At 51.7% G+C, this 15,022-nt stretch overlaps 1 protein-coding gene across 9 annotated transcripts in view; it reads right to left on the reverse strand.

Annotated features, from left to right (window-relative positions):
• Nucleotides 1-8,803: 8,803 nt before the first annotated feature.
• The window catches only part of USP36 (ubiquitin specific peptidase 36), a 44,788-nt gene continuing 38,569 nt past the window's right edge, over nt 8,804-15,022 (reverse strand). For 6 of the 9 annotated variants that reach the window (XM_009252090.4, XM_009252088.4, XM_063718303.1 and 3 more), the window contains 4 exons: nt 12,818-12,919; nt 12,062-12,177; nt 11,543-11,694; nt 8,804-11,043 (listed from right to left, as the gene is read on the reverse strand). In XM_009252090.4, coding sequence (XP_009250365.3) covers nt 11,563-11,694; nt 12,062-12,177; nt 12,818-12,919 — 350 coding nt within the window. In that variant the 3' untranslated portion in view covers nt 8,804-11,043; nt 11,543-11,562. Of the gene's footprint in view, nt 11,067-11,542; nt 11,695-12,061; nt 12,178-12,817; nt 12,920-15,022 lie in introns of all 9 variants that reach the window. The other 3 variants (XM_054535809.2, XM_009252089.4, XM_063718302.1) reach the window with 1 other exon arrangement.

Consider the following 15,022-nt stretch of genomic DNA (forward strand, 5'->3'; position numbering starts at 1 on the left):
GGACCCCCAGGTGGTGTCCACTGCTTGGTGTGTGGGGATAAACCCCCGCGCCTCTGGGCAGAGCAGTCTTCTGTGAAGATTGTTGTGAGGTGAGAGCAGACCGTAGTTTGAGAGTTTTTCCTGAAACATTCCCCCTTCAGCTTCCCTGCCTTGCCTAATAAAAAGAATTAGAAAGCTTTTAAGCAGAGGTAACCCAAAATGTATTTTTCCTATGTTTATACCACGGTTTTATTTTTTTATTTTTTTGAGACTGAGTCTCGCTCTGTCGCCCAGGCTGGAGTGCAGTGTTGCATGATCTCGGTTCACTGCAACCTCTGCCTCCCAGGTTCAAGCGATTCTCATGTCTCAGCCTCCCCAGTAGCTGGGATTACACGCACGCGCTACCACGCCTGGCTAATTTTTGTATTTTTAGTAGAGACGGGGTTTCACCATGTTGCCCAGACTGGTCTTGAACTCCTGACCTCAGGTGATCCACCCACCTCAGCCTCCCAAAGTGCTGGGATTATAGGCGTGAGTCACCATGCCCGGCCCTATACCATGGTTTTAAAATGTCTTCAGGAACCACCTCAAAGTTCATCAATAGCAAACAGGTTAACTATATTAGGATACTTTCATACAAGGGAGCACCCACAGGCTTCAAAAGATTGAAGCAGATTTCTGTATTACCAACAGAAGACAATTTCCAAGCTATATGTATAAGTGAAAAAAGCAGTCAAAACAGTGGTATATAATACAGAACGATTTGTAATCAAAATCAATGTATACATGCTACTCGTTTACAGGTGTATATTCAGTCACTGAACAAATCTCCGTTAGGGGCGCTGTTCTGTGCTGGGAACACACAGGGCAATGAAGAGCAGCAGGAAAGCCTCAACCTCTGGAAGCTTCCACTCTCGTGAATCAGCACCACTTCATCATCTGTGAGGTAGAGACTGGGAGCCACATTTACCTCTGAGAAGAGAACCTTTCCATACTGTTATGGGTTGAGTCATGTCCCAACAAAAGATATGTTGAAGTCCTAAGCCCCAGTACTAGTGAATTGTGACCTTATTTGGAAGTGGGGTCTTTGCAGATGTGATCAAGTTAACATGAGATCATTAGGGTGGGACCTAATCAAATAGGACTTGTGTCCTTACAAAAAGAGGGAGATTTGGACACAGAAACGGAAAGATGGCTATGTGAAGCTGGAAGCACAGTGGAGTGATGTGGCCACAAGCCAAGGAATTCCTGGGAGAGGCTGGATTCTCCCCCACAGCCCTGAGGACACCTTGATTCCAGACTCCAGTCTCTGGCACTGTAAGAGAACATTCCCATTGTCTTAAGCCACCCAGTTTGTGGTCCTTTGTTATGGCAGCCTCAGGAAGCGAATACATGAAGCTCTGCAAGTTGTGTTTAAAATTGCATATGCATAGATTATTTTATTTTATTTATTTATTTATTGAGATGGAGCCTAACTCTGTCGCCAGGCTGGAGTGCAGTGGCGCAATCTCGGCTCACTGCAACCTCCGCCTCCCAGGTTCAAGCGATTCTCCTACCTTAGCCTCCCGAGTAGCTGGGACTACAGGCATGCACCACCATGCCCAGCTGATTTTTGTATTTTTAGTAGAGACAGGGTTTCACCATGTTGGCCAGGATGGTCTCCATCTCGTGACCTCGTGATCTGCCTGCCTCGGCCTCTCAAAGTGCTGGGATTACAGGCGTGAGCCACCGCACCCGGCCCTGGTTCCTTTTTCTAAAACAAGTAATTCTATTTCGTTACCTTTATGTTCTCCCAGCTGGTTGAGTGGGGCAGTGGGGGTGCCCAGCTTCCTGAAGGTGCAAGCTGGAGGGTCTCAGGAGAAAGGCAAGACTGATGCCCACCCTGACCCTGTGTGCTACAGAAACAACAGACAGCCCACCCGCATCTGCTAGAAGGCGTGAAGGAAGGAAGGGCCAAGGATGAGATGTGGAGGGACTCGGGTCCATGGGGTAGGTATTGCTGAGGCCATCAGAACACCAGACACCAGGACATCATCTACAGCCTCCCCTCCACCAAGGGGAGAATTGTCAGCCATTGCCTGATGTCATTCCCCTCCGCCAAGGCCAGAATGCTGCCTATTGCCAGAGGTGGGGACGGGAGGGACACTGAGGACTGAGATGTCTGGGGACAACGCTGGCTTCACGAAAGAGAGACGAGGCCAGGTGCGGTGGCTCACGCCTGTAATCCCAGCACTTTGGGAGGCTGAGGCGGGCGGATCACGAGGTCAGGAGTTCAAGACCAGCCTGGCCTATATGGCGAAACTCCATCTCTATTAAAAGTACGAAAATTAGCCGGGCGTGATGGCACGCACCTGTAGTCCCAGCTACTTGGGAGGCTGAGGCAGAACAATCACTTGAACCCGGGAGGCGGAGGTTGCAGTGAGCCGAGATTGCGCCATTGCACTCTAGCCTGAGCAACAAGAGTGAAACTCGGTCCCAAAAAAAAAAAAAAGAGATGAGGTTTAGCTGGGCATGCCAGCCTTCACTTGCCCAATCACTGTGTAAGTGATTTGTACGCCCTGAGACCAAGCGAAAGGGATGATCTAGAGTTAGCAGCTTTTCTAGAAGCCAGCCTCTGACCCCTCCCACCCAGGAAGAGTAGGCTGAACAGTGGTTAGACAGGCCTTTAATTCAGGTCTCTTCAAAAAGTGAATAAATAGAAGACAGAGGACTCAGCAGCTCTGCCAGGGAGCAAGCCTCCTGGACTTGCTAATTTTGCAGCATAGACCTTGCAGAGAGGGTGGAGCCTGGTGAAGAAGGGGTGTTAATCCCCGCAAGAGGCTGCAAAGCGAACTGCTCACACAGGCTTGGATTGGGGCATTGTCTTGCTTTGAAAATCCCCAGATTTTATTTTGCTAAAGCTTGCAATTTCTTCTGTGTGTAAATGGCACTTAAAATCTGTTTGTAATGGAACTTGATTGTATCCAGCTGTCACCAACTGTTCCCTGTGCCACCCAAAAGACAGCTGGCCACGTGCCACGGTTTGGGCGTTCACTTCAAATAGAGGAGCTAGTGCTCTAGTTCCTGCTAGACTTCACCAAAATGTTTTCACGTATGCAGAAAAACAAAGGGGGTGCGGGTAGGGCTCAGGGAAGGCAATGTGAAGGGGAATTAGTGCAGTGTGGACTGCGGAGCCACTGACTTTGATGGACGGTGGGCTGGCTGTTTTCTGAGCAGGGTCCGAATGCACAGTCACAAAGCATGCTGCCTTCAGCAGCTGCTCCGGTTCACTCATTCAGCAAATACTTACTGGGTGACTGGTAAGTGCTAGGCCTTGCCAAGAGAACTGTAGCCACATGAGACAGAAAATGGCAGAATAATACCTTTTTTCTTTTTTTTTTGAGACGAAGTCTCGCTCTGTCATCCAGGCTGGAGTGCAATAGCGCAATCTCAGCTCACGCCAACCTCTGCTTTCCAGGTTCAAGTGACTCCCCTGCCGCAGCCTCCCTGAGTAGCTGGGATTACAGGCACCCACCACCATGCCTGGCTAATTTTTGTATTTTTAGTAGAGATGTGGTTTCTTTTTTTTTTTTTTTTTTTTTTTAAAGACAGAGTCTCACTCTGTTACCCAGGCTGGAGTGCAATGGCGCGGTCTCGGCTCACTGCAACCTCCACCTCCTGGGTTCAAGTGAGTCTCCTGCCTCAGCCTCCCGAGTAGCTGGGACTACAGGTGTGTGCCACAACGCCCGGCTAATTTTTTTTTATTTTTAGTAGAGACAGGGTTTAAATATGTTAGCCAGGCTGGTCTTGAACTCCTGACCTCGTGATCTGTCTGCCGTGGCCTCCCAAAGTGCTGGGACTACAGGTGCGAGCCACCATGCCTGGCCTTTTTTGGCTGGTCTCAAAATCTTGGGCTCAAGCAATCCTCTCATCTCAGCCTCCTGAAGTGCTGGGATTACAGGCATGAGCCACTGCGCCCGGCCAACACATTCATTTTAAAACGGCCTTAAAAAAATCATTGGTTTATGTAAAAGAACTTGAATTCCCTACACACATTTCACAGCAAGTATTTGCCATGTACTTAGACTGTGTGTTGAAATCTGGTCTGATGGTGGTAACAAGCTACCTAAATACCTAGATCCTGCTTAAGGGACTGGCAATCTTGTGACCTGTTTCTCACTCAATGTCTAATGGATATTTGGCAGCCAGGTCCTATTGCTTCCTCTAATCAACACCCTCCTAAATGAAGCAGTAAGGGAGAAAACCAATGAAAACATGCATGCAAGACATGTATCGTGAGAGTGACAGCTGACAATCATGATGATTTGAATCTAACCTTTGCATTTTAGAGGAGAAAAGCAAATTCATGATGCTAACTCATGGCAGACCCCTTAGAACACAGGTCTTGATTCCCAATCTGGCCTTCTTTCTTTTCTTTTTTTTTTTTTTAGCTGGAGTTTTGCTGTTGTTGCCCAGGCTGGAATGCAATGGTGCGGTCTCAGCTCACCGCAACCTCCACCTCCTGGGTTCAAGCGATTCTCCTGCCTCACCCTCCCAAGTAGGTGGGATTACAGGCATGCACCACCATGCCTGGCTGATTTTGTATTTTTAGTAGAGGCGGGGTTTCTCCATGTTGTGTCCTGACCTCAGGTGATCCGCCCCGCCTAGGCCTCCCAAAGTATTGGGATTACAGACATTAGCCACCGTGCCTGGCCCTGGCCTTCTTTTTATAGGAAGCCATGATTCAAACCTGACTCCAGCCTGACCCTACTTTAATCCCTTTAAAGCAGGAAAAATATACAGCAGTTTCCCCTTGAGAAAGCAACTTGAATAAGCAACAATTCGGGACAGATTCTGCTAAGAACAAGCACATTTTTAATCTCAGGTCCCTCTCACAGGGCAATTTCCTCAATGCCTGGAGTGCTTTCTGAGATCCCAGAACAACGGGCTGGACAGCTGCCCAGAGGCCTCCAGGAGACTGTGGAAGGCTGAAGAGGCAGGGGGGATCTGGATCACAAAATAGAGGAGACTATTTTCTCTGAACAGGAGTGGGAAACCTTATGTTGGGGAATTAGATTCTGGTTTCTTGCCTTAAAAGACTGTCCTGGAGGCCAGGCACAGTGGCTCACACCTGTAATCCCAATGCTTTGGGAGGCCAAGGCGAGAGGATTATTTGAGGCCAGCATCCTATACTGAGGGGGCACCTCTTTCAGTGTCTACAGTAGAGATCCCGACAGAGGGTGGATCGGTTGGCTGTTCAGTGGGATGTATTGACTGGATCAGTTGATTCTGGGCTTGATCTAGAGTATGCAGCAAATGCAACAGACTCACATCTTAGAGGAGCTCTCCAGGGTGCAGAGGTGAACAGTGTCAAATCCTGGGAAGAAGTTGGTGGCAACAGTGGGAATTAGGTCACTGAGAAGTGATGATGGCAGAAGCTAGACTAAAAACCACAGAGAGTCAACACAGAGCAAATAATGTCAACCAAGGGAGAGGGTAGCTGAGAGGGGACACAAGGACACGCAGGCTTTTTAGGATGGGAGATGCCTGAACATGTTCCTAAGGGAAGGGAAGAGTGAGACACGGGAGCGGACAGGGTAATTAATGGAGCAAGGTCCCCAGGGTGGAAAAGGTTGGCCTCAAGGGCACAGGTGTGGTGCCAGCATACACAGAGGGGGCACCTCGTCCAGCATCTCCAGTAGAGGTCCCCACAGAGGATGGGGAACAGCCCCTATACTACACTTCCTTTCCACTCTCCCACACCAACCACCCAGCCCCTCTGGGAGGCGTCAGATCAGAACAGTGGGTCTGCTCAGCAGCAGCCCTGGGGACTATTGGACACGCACATTCTCAGGCCTCATCCCAGACCTGCTGAATCAGAATGCGGGGGAAGGAGCCCGGCAACTGGTGTTTTAAGGAGCCCCTGGCAATTCTGGTGCTCACTTGAGTTTGAGACTGGGGACCAGGATGGCAACTCTCAACTCTGCTGCTCACTATGATGCCCCCAGGATGGTTTTTGTTGTTGTTGTTGTTTTTGAGACAGAGTCTCACTCTGTCACCCAGGCTGGAGTGCAGTGGCATGATCTTGGCTCACTGCAACCTCCACCTCCCAGGTTCAAGAAGTTCTCCTGCCTCAGCCTCCCAAGTAGTTGGGATTACAGGCACAGGCCAAGCCCAGCTAATTTTTGTATTTTTAGTAGAGACGGGGTTTCATCATGTTGGTCAGGCTGGTCTCGAACTCCTGACCTCAAGTGATCCGCCGCCTTGGCCTCCCAAAGTGCTGAGCTTACAGGCATCAGCCACCGCGCCCGGCCCCCCCTCTCCCCCGGGAAGGCTTTAAATGCTGATGCCTAAGCCTCACCCATAGATTCTGATTCTACTTCTGTCAGTATCGGATGCCTCTCCCCAGGTGCTCCTGCTGCCCTATAAGCATTGAGAACCCTGAGGTAAGGAGAAGAGAACAGAGGGAGAGGAGTTGGTTCTAGCTTTGGTTTTCCCGTGTTGTTTAATTTTGGGGTGGGATGGGAATTCTTGAGGTAGCATTGGAAGTCACTTACCAAGAGTAGTGGGCACATACGCAATGAGAGAGCAAAATAGTTTGCAGGGATCACTGAAAAGAATGGGAGAGAGAGGAAGGAGTTGCCTGAAGACCAAGGGCAGAAATCCCAAAAGGCAGGCAGAGCCCAACGAAGTAGGGCAGCCAGACAGCTCTGAAAGCCGAATCCATGGCACCCAGATGATCTTCTCCAAGGGTCATCCCCAGTCCAGATATGGAAGGAGCAGGGGGCCAAGCCAAGGCGGGATCTGCACGAAGCAGCAGCAGGGCCACCTCCGGGCAAGAGTGTGACTCCAGGGAGTCAGCTCAGGTGACAAGACACAGAAAGCTGCCCATCTGCATGTCACGTGACCTGTCCAAACACAGTCCTCCTTTACCACCACCCCCTTGGTGTACACACATCCTCATCTGCACTGAGGTTGTCCGAGCTACCAAGACTTGAGGCAGGGATTCTCACAGCACCACCTAGTGTTAAACTGCCCTGAAGGTCACTGTCACAGTTATAATGAGCCCTAACAGTATGTTGGGGATAAACAGATGCCCACCTGATTCCCCAGTGTCCAGACACCTGGGCTTTTTCCTAACTAGAAGACTCGGAGCTCACCCACTGCCTACTTCCCATGCCTAGGATTCTCCCTGGGTTCCCTGTTCTGGTAAGATGCCAACACGTCCACTATGTCAGACTGAATCTCTCACCACCTGAAGGCCTTCCTGAAACCATCAGTGAGCCGCCTGCTTCCCTGGCTACTACTTGGCCTCTGAACCCAACTAACCACCCTAGCAGAAATCGTCTTAAACTCCACCCAGAACATTCTGCCGTTATCTGTCACCTCACCTCGAGTCCATCTCCTAAATATCCAAGTGACCTCACTTCTAGCCTCTGCTACTAATGCCAATCTCTTAGCTCTAGCCTCGGCCACTTCTCAGCCAGCCTGGTGGCTGGTCATCCTCACCTGCTGTTCTCTGCGCTCCACCGGCCGCCTTTCAGGCCATCAGGCAGCCTGGAATCCACTATCAGCCTCAGGAGTCTAAAAAGCACATCAGACCTTGGCAACCCTTCTTGTCCAAACTGTCAGACAAAACCTGCCCTGCACTTTTGCACCTGACTTACGGTTAGCCAGCTGAGTCCTGCTGGCCAGCTCCCACTGCAAGCCCCCTTTCAGAATGTCACCTCACCCCACGGCGCTTCAGGCAGAGCTCACGACAGGCTCCTCATGGCCTCCCTGCATCTCCGTAATGGCACTTGCCCTGCCCTGGAGCCGTCAGTCCTGCCCATTGGATTCTGCCCACCGCCTGCCAGACGATGTGAGTGTGTTCACTTTTATACACACCCAGAAGCAGCCCTAGTGTTTGGGAAACTGCAGTTAAGAATGGAAAAGCCTGTCAGGCGTGGTGGCTCACACCTGGAATCCCAGCACTTTGGGAGGCTGAGGCAAGTGGATCACAAGGTCAGGAATTAAGAGACCAGCCTGGCCAACATGGTGAAACTCCATCTCTACTAAAAATACAAAAATTAGTCGGGCGTGGTGATGCGCGCCTATACTCCCAGCTACTTGGGAGGCTGAGGCAGGAGAATTGCTTGAACCCGGGAGACAGGGTTTGCAGTGAGCAAAGAATCGTGCCACTGTACTCCAGCCTAGGCGACAGAGGGAGACTCTGTTTGGAAAAAAAAAGAATGGAAAAACCACAGCCGCGCCCAGCGTTGGTGTCAGATCACCACCTCTCCAAGCCTCAGAACCCACTCAACCGCTGCCCAGGCTACAAAGCAAATGCCTTCAGACACAGCCTGGCTGGCAGCAAGGCCTCTGGGTCAGCAGTCTGCCCTGCTCTCTGCCACCCCTTTGATTTGGGTCCAGGAGCTGCCTCACCTCGCTTGTTCTTACTTGGCTGTCCTCATTTTGGGGTGTCCAGCCAAACCCCTAAAGAGAAGTGAAGACATGATGCCCCGTGTTTGGTGGATACCCTGGGGTGGAGAAAGCTTACTTCCAAGTTGCTAAAGGGAGACGCAGGGAGCCACACACACCAGGTAACAGAGCTGCAGAGCAGCATTCTCAACAGGAGCCGCTGCACTGCAACCCGCCTGTGCCCTGGAGTTCATTCAGCCTCTTGGTCACCCATTCACTAGGGCTGCTCTCGCCAAATGTAACCTCCTGATCACTGAGCTCCCTGCAGGGACCTACCTGCCCCTCCTAGCCCAGCCTCAACTTCCAGGACAGGTGGAATCAGCGAGACCGTGGTTGGGATGTACCTTTTAAAAAAAAATCAAATGAAACCAACAAAGACCAGAACTCACAAAAACGGAGTATTTTATTGCACCAAGATCTTGGCAACATGTGGGGCTCCCCAGGCCCCAGGAGAGGAGGTGCAGAGGATGGGACACAGACCTCTGCACACAGACAGGTGCGGCCATGCAACCAGGACGCAGAGCAGGTGAGTGAGAGGACCTGGGAGAGGTAGCTGCTGTACACAGGCCCCGCTCCCTCCAGCTCCCTTCCCAAGCACAAAATTAAACAGACCCAGATCCTAAGTCAACCAAGTGACTGCTACGACAAAGGCTTGGGTTATTGATATTTACTTACATACGTGTACATGACCTAGAGTTTGAACTCGTTTTCTGGGACTCATCTTTCCCTTCTCTATCGGGTTGATGACTTCTGTGGAGGGAAGGGACGTGACTCTACCCAACAGTGATAAATGCTGCAGAAAGTCATCTCGTGCTCACCACTGCCCAAGAGTTAACGAATATATGTACCTCAGGAAAAGGTTTTACAGTTATCTAGTGGAGAAGGGAAGAGACTGATTTGGAGGAGAGAAGGGAGAGAAAGGAAGGAGATAAATTCTGTGCTAGCAGACAACTAACATTTTCAACTACAGAACATCACACGGTAAACATGGCAGAGGGAACAGTTCACACAGGAATGCAAGTCAACACCCCGAGAAGAAAAGGAACATACCCTGCCCGTGAAGGCATGTGCTTTCCCTCCCAGATAAGTTACAAAGCCAGAGCATGGAAGCCAGGCCCTCATCTTTGAACATTCAGAGACTGGTCCGCAGGAGAGGGCACCCTGAGCAGCTCAAGGCAGACCTCCACTCACTGCTGCTGGGACAGAGGTGGCCGCAGGAGCTTGATTCTCTCCCACCCTTCTAAGAAGAGAAATGTAAAAACAGAAGAAAATCCAAAAAGAGACACCCACCCACATGGAAAAAAATGAATGTATCTTCCCATATTAAAAAAGCAATTCCATCTACACGCCAGTAACCACCCAGGCCCCCAGCACAGGGGCAGGAAGCAAAGCTGCCCCAGGGAGAGGGGGTGCAGACAGGGAGGCAGCCACCCGGGACAGCAGGATGCCTCTGGCCCAGCAGAGCCACACTGAAGGAGGTCTAAGTCCAACACCACGTCCATCTCCACCTGCGACGACTCCGGGAGGAAATGACGGGGACAGACCCGATGAGGAAGGATGTTCACGGCCACCTTCACACTTCCCACTACTATGAGGGCATTTGTCTTTTTCTTGAAAATATCACCTTCTCTGAGGATTTCCTGTATTTATTAAATTACAAGTTGGCAGGCACAGCTTGAGCAAGATAGAAAAGTAATCTTCTTGAGTTATACAATCATTTAAATTCCAAAGCACTCACAAAATTGAGCAAACAAAGCCACTATTTGCATATTTGGGAAAAGAAACATATTGCTAATGGAAGCCACAGGACTGGTCAAAAATAAATGTTTCGTATTAAGTAGTAAAATAAATGGAGAATTCTACCCCAAGGCCTCCACCTCAGTGAAGACCTGTGGGTTATTGCAGCTGCAAGGGAAGCTACAGCACAGTCGTCTCAGAATAAACAGCAGCCTGGAAAGCAGATGTATTTGCAGGTATCGACGGCTCCTCCGACCCCAAACAGCCTCTGCTCTCCAGGACAGTCGAGAGTTACTCACAAGGAAGGGGTGCACAGTAGGGCCACCCTCTCGAGTTCCATAAAAGGGAGAGGTGGCTGGGTGGGGTCGGCTCTTCCTTTCTGAGGACAGGTAAGGCCAACAGATGAAGGGGCCCCACCAAGGAAGCAGGGGAGGGTGGGCTCGGACACATCAGTGGCGTCAGCCCCGAGAAGCAAGGGATGGCTTGCCCAGAGCCACCAGCTATGCACCGGGAGACCATCTGGGGAACGTGTGGCCACCATCCCCCACTCTCCTGATAGCCCCAACCAGGGGCAGCAGCCTCTGCCAGCACAGACCACTGTCTATGAAACACAAGAAGGCACAGCCCAGCAAAGATGTCCAGGAGGCATGCGGCCACCTCTGCTCACACACACACTGTCGTTTATCTTGCAGGGCTGGTCAGGAATGTCACCAAAGAGGTTCCGATCTAGAGAAGCCTCAAAGCCTCTACGTCGGGTGGTCGTCTGTGGACACTGGTACCGGGAGAGCTCCTACCATGACAGGCTCCCAGCACAGCAGAGCCCACACAGAGAGCTCCCTCAGATCCAGACCGACAGCTCCCAGGAAGGGACGCCTTGTCTCCAGGAGGCTGCAGAACAAACCACAGTAGTCCTGACAGAGAGAAACGGGACCCCAATCTTCCCACTGCCACCCTCGGGTATGAGTCCAACCTAGGAACCCAATGCATGGCATCTCGATGCAGCTGGCAAACCCCACACACCCTTCTGCAAGTGACTGGGACACGTGCCAGATATACACACCACACACACCCCACACACACCCCACACATGCCCTTCTCCAAGTGACCAGGACACATGCCACAGATGCCAGGTGTACACACCCCACACTCAACACACACTACACACACCCCCTTATACACATGCATCCCACACACACCCTTCTCCAAGTGACTAGGACACACACCACAGATACGCCCACACCACACACACACCACCCAACACACATGTGCCAGATACACAGCCCACATACATCATACACACGCATGCCACACCCCACCACACCTCCTATACACATACACGGCACACACACCCCCATCTCACCCTCACACCCACTCCCTCGGAACCGACCTCCTTCCACAGGGGCACAGTCAGCGGCGATAGCTGAGGCTGGCAGCCTTTGCTGGGTGAGTCACAGACCAGAAGTTCCGTCGAGTCTGAAGTTTCTGGAAGGCGTTGAAGTTTCTCCTCTTCTCTCTCTTAAATTTTTTAATTTTCTTTTCCTAGACCAAGAATCACAGGCATCACAGTTCCCAAAACGGGCTCTTTCCTGGCCCGCGCGGGGCTCCATACTGCATGCAGGTCACCAGCCTCCTGCACACAGGCAGGGCTCTCGCGAGCTCTCTGGAGACCCACTCCTCACAGTGACCCCTGTGCACGGCACCCTGCAGTCCCCCTACTGACAAAGGGGTGGAAGCTGCGAGGATGCACGCCCTGTCCATGGCCACACGCCCGGACAGGCCTGGGCAGCCTGGCTCTTCTCACGCTCCGCCGCTTCATGCCGCTGCCGCCACCTCCAACTGCCCTGGCCCTGAGCTGAGCCACGCCGCCCTGCTCCCTCAAGCCTGTGGTCAGCATCACGCATCATACCTTCCCTCGGTCAAACTCTTCGTCCCAGTCATCAACCACGGTCTCAGTCCGAGCCTGTCTGCTATCTTCAACAGCATCCTGACTGACCGCTGACATCTTGCCATCCCAGGTCAGAACTACCAGGCAGACACGGGGGTCAGCACAAGTGCAGGTTCCCAGGTCCCCTGTGGCTTCACTTCAAGAGTGTCATTTACCAACTAGTCTACTCATAATTAGTCAACAATTTTGAGTGCCACCTTGTGGTGAAGAGAAGGACAAGAGGAGGACGGCTCGATGCCCATGTGTGGTCGGTCAGCACGGAACCGCCAGCGATGCCCTCTTAGCTAAACCCTAAGCCACGGCCAAAGAGTTCAGTTCTTTCTAAACCCATGCCCGCGTCTGAGGAACAAAGATGTCATGTTCGGTCTCGAAGTCTGAATAAAAACATGCTCTGAGCAAGAAGTGACATTACCTAGGCTGGAAGAGCTTGGTCACTCTGCCCCTTCCCTACCTAAGACCCAGCATGTGTGGGGCTCCTCACCCTGCCCCAACCCTCAGAAGCAGCTCTTCTGGATCCTGCCACGGACAGAAGCCACCTTCGTGCCACGGCTGAGGGTTTAAAGAGGACTCTACCAGTGCTGAGATTCCTCTTCCCATTCTCAAAGCCGAGCGATGCCCGCCCTCCGCACTCACAGTGCACCAGGATCCATTCCACACCCTTCCCTCCTACAAAACCAACCAATCAAAGACAAACAAGTCCTGTCTCCAAACCAGTACCTTTTCTCCCGTAAGCTTTATCAGATGAGTATTTGAGCAGTTCCTGGACCACATCAGACTCTCGCTCTCCATTCCAAGACACAGGAGGGGCCTGGCTCAGCCCTGCAATTGGAGCAGCCAAGAAACATTTACAGACGTTTAAAATAACCCACCGGGGAAGCAATCACACACTTTAAATTATAACAGAACTTACCGTAAGTGGATGCTTGCCTTTTTCTTTTTTTTTAAAAGACAGGGTCTCACTATGTTGCCTAGGTTCATCTCAAACTCCTTGGGACTCCCACTGGCCTCCCAAAGTGCTGGGATTACACGCATGAGCCATGGCGCCCAGCCTAAATGCTTATTTACTAATGCTTACCTGCTTAATCTACTAATGACCTGACACAATAGAGAAGGCTGTTGTCCAAGTCAATTCATGAGAAAGAAAACATGGAAAATAACAAAAAGCTAAAAAGCAAAAAAAAAAAAAAAAACCCTCCCAAACCCCATTACCCAGTAGTGTAAGTCCTCAGTCTGACAGAGGGAGGGAAGAGAACTAGATCTAAATGGAATCCACCTCACCTAAGGGAGAGGCCCGTGCCCCAAGACCAGCCTGACACCTGGACAGCCACAGCGGTGGAGGGAACGGCCAAGCTTGGCTGCTGCCATCAGGGTCCCCAACCTCCTAAGCCCTGTCCAGGGGGAACCTGGTCCCCATCAGCAACATTGCGCGGGTCCACCCAGCACCTCGGGACCAGGACAGCACTCACCACCCTCATCGGGTTCTAGAAACCCTTTCTGAACTCGTCCTCTGCCCAGCTAGCCACATAGCCCCTGGAATATACTCAGCTCCCTTCACACAAATCTGACCTCATTTCTCCCTGCCTCCAATTCCTCAGTGAGCTCCAGGCTAAGTGTCCCCTGCCCCCATACAGTGGCTTCCATGGTTCCCATCTCATCCACACAGCCCAGGGACCCGGCCATGCAGAGCAGCCTGCCTGCTCCCAACATGCTGCGCCTCCTCCCCTTGGGTCTGGTACCCTGCCCATTTAGCCACTCTCCTCAGGTACGCAGGACTGCAAGAGCCCATGCGGCCCCCAGCGCCTGCTTGCTGAGCACGAGCCCTTACTGTGTGGTTCTGGCTCTGCCAGGGAGCCCTGAGGGCCCAGGGCGCACTGCTCAGTAGACACAACCAGCATCTGGCATGGACCCTGGCGCACTGCAAGTGCTCAAGTGATGTCCCTTGCACTAACAAGCAAACTCCACTTCACTCCGAGGGTGGCACGGAGCACGGCTCTGGTGCCATGTTAGGGCAGTACTTCTTTTTTTTTTTTTGAGACGGAGTCTCGCTCTGTCGCCCAGGCTAGAGTGCAGTGGCGCAACCTCGGCTCACTGCAAGCTCTGCCTCCCGGGTTCACGCCATTCTCCTGCCTCAGCCTCCCGAGTAGCTGGGACTAGAGGCACCCGCCACCACGCCTGGCTAATTTTTTGTATTTTTTGTAGAGACGGGGTTTCACCGTGTCAGCCAGGATGGTCTCGATCTCCTAACCTCGTGATCCACCCGCCTCGGCCTCCCAAAGTGCTGGGATTACAGGCGTGAGCCACCACGCCCGGCCAGGGCAGTACTTCTGAGAGCATGCTGGCCAGCAAACACAGTTGGCACTGGCTAGCACCCAAGTTTTGCAATTTATTTCACACCATTTCATTTTTAATGATAAATTCCTTTCTTAAGAGTTGGATAAATACAAATCAGTCTCTAAGGTCCTGCTGGCCCCCAGATGCACTGCCATAATCAGACCTTCCAGACTGCAGAGGAGGCCTCACTGAAGCTTGGCCCCCTATACCAAGCAACCAGGACTTTCTCTCCCCTTCACTTAACAAATGTGTTCTGTGGCGGGTGCCTGCCAAGGCATGCCCCAGCCAGCCCTGAAGAAAACAAAACACCCTCCGATTGAGGGATGGTGCCCAAGGACAGCCACAGCACACAGGTCCCCAACAGCAAGCAAACCATGCTATGTTCTGAATGGCCCAGCTACATAGAGGGAAAGAAGGATTCACTTTTGAACCCAACTCTTCTAAATTCAACCATCACAGAAAAAAACTCAGACTGGGAGTTCAGGGAGTCATTCCATGAGAAGCTGTAGACAGAACAGCTTTGGATCGGAAGACCCACCGGCGTTCACAGAATGTTTTCAAGTTCATGTGCACTGTAACCTCTCCCATGGG

The sequence above is a fragment of the Pongo abelii genome, chromosome 19 (assembly GCF_028885655.2).
Source record: "Pongo abelii isolate AG06213 chromosome 19, NHGRI_mPonAbe1-v2.0_pri, whole genome shotgun sequence".
Classification (NCBI taxonomy): Eukaryota; Metazoa; Chordata; class Mammalia; order Primates; family Hominidae; genus Pongo; species Pongo abelii.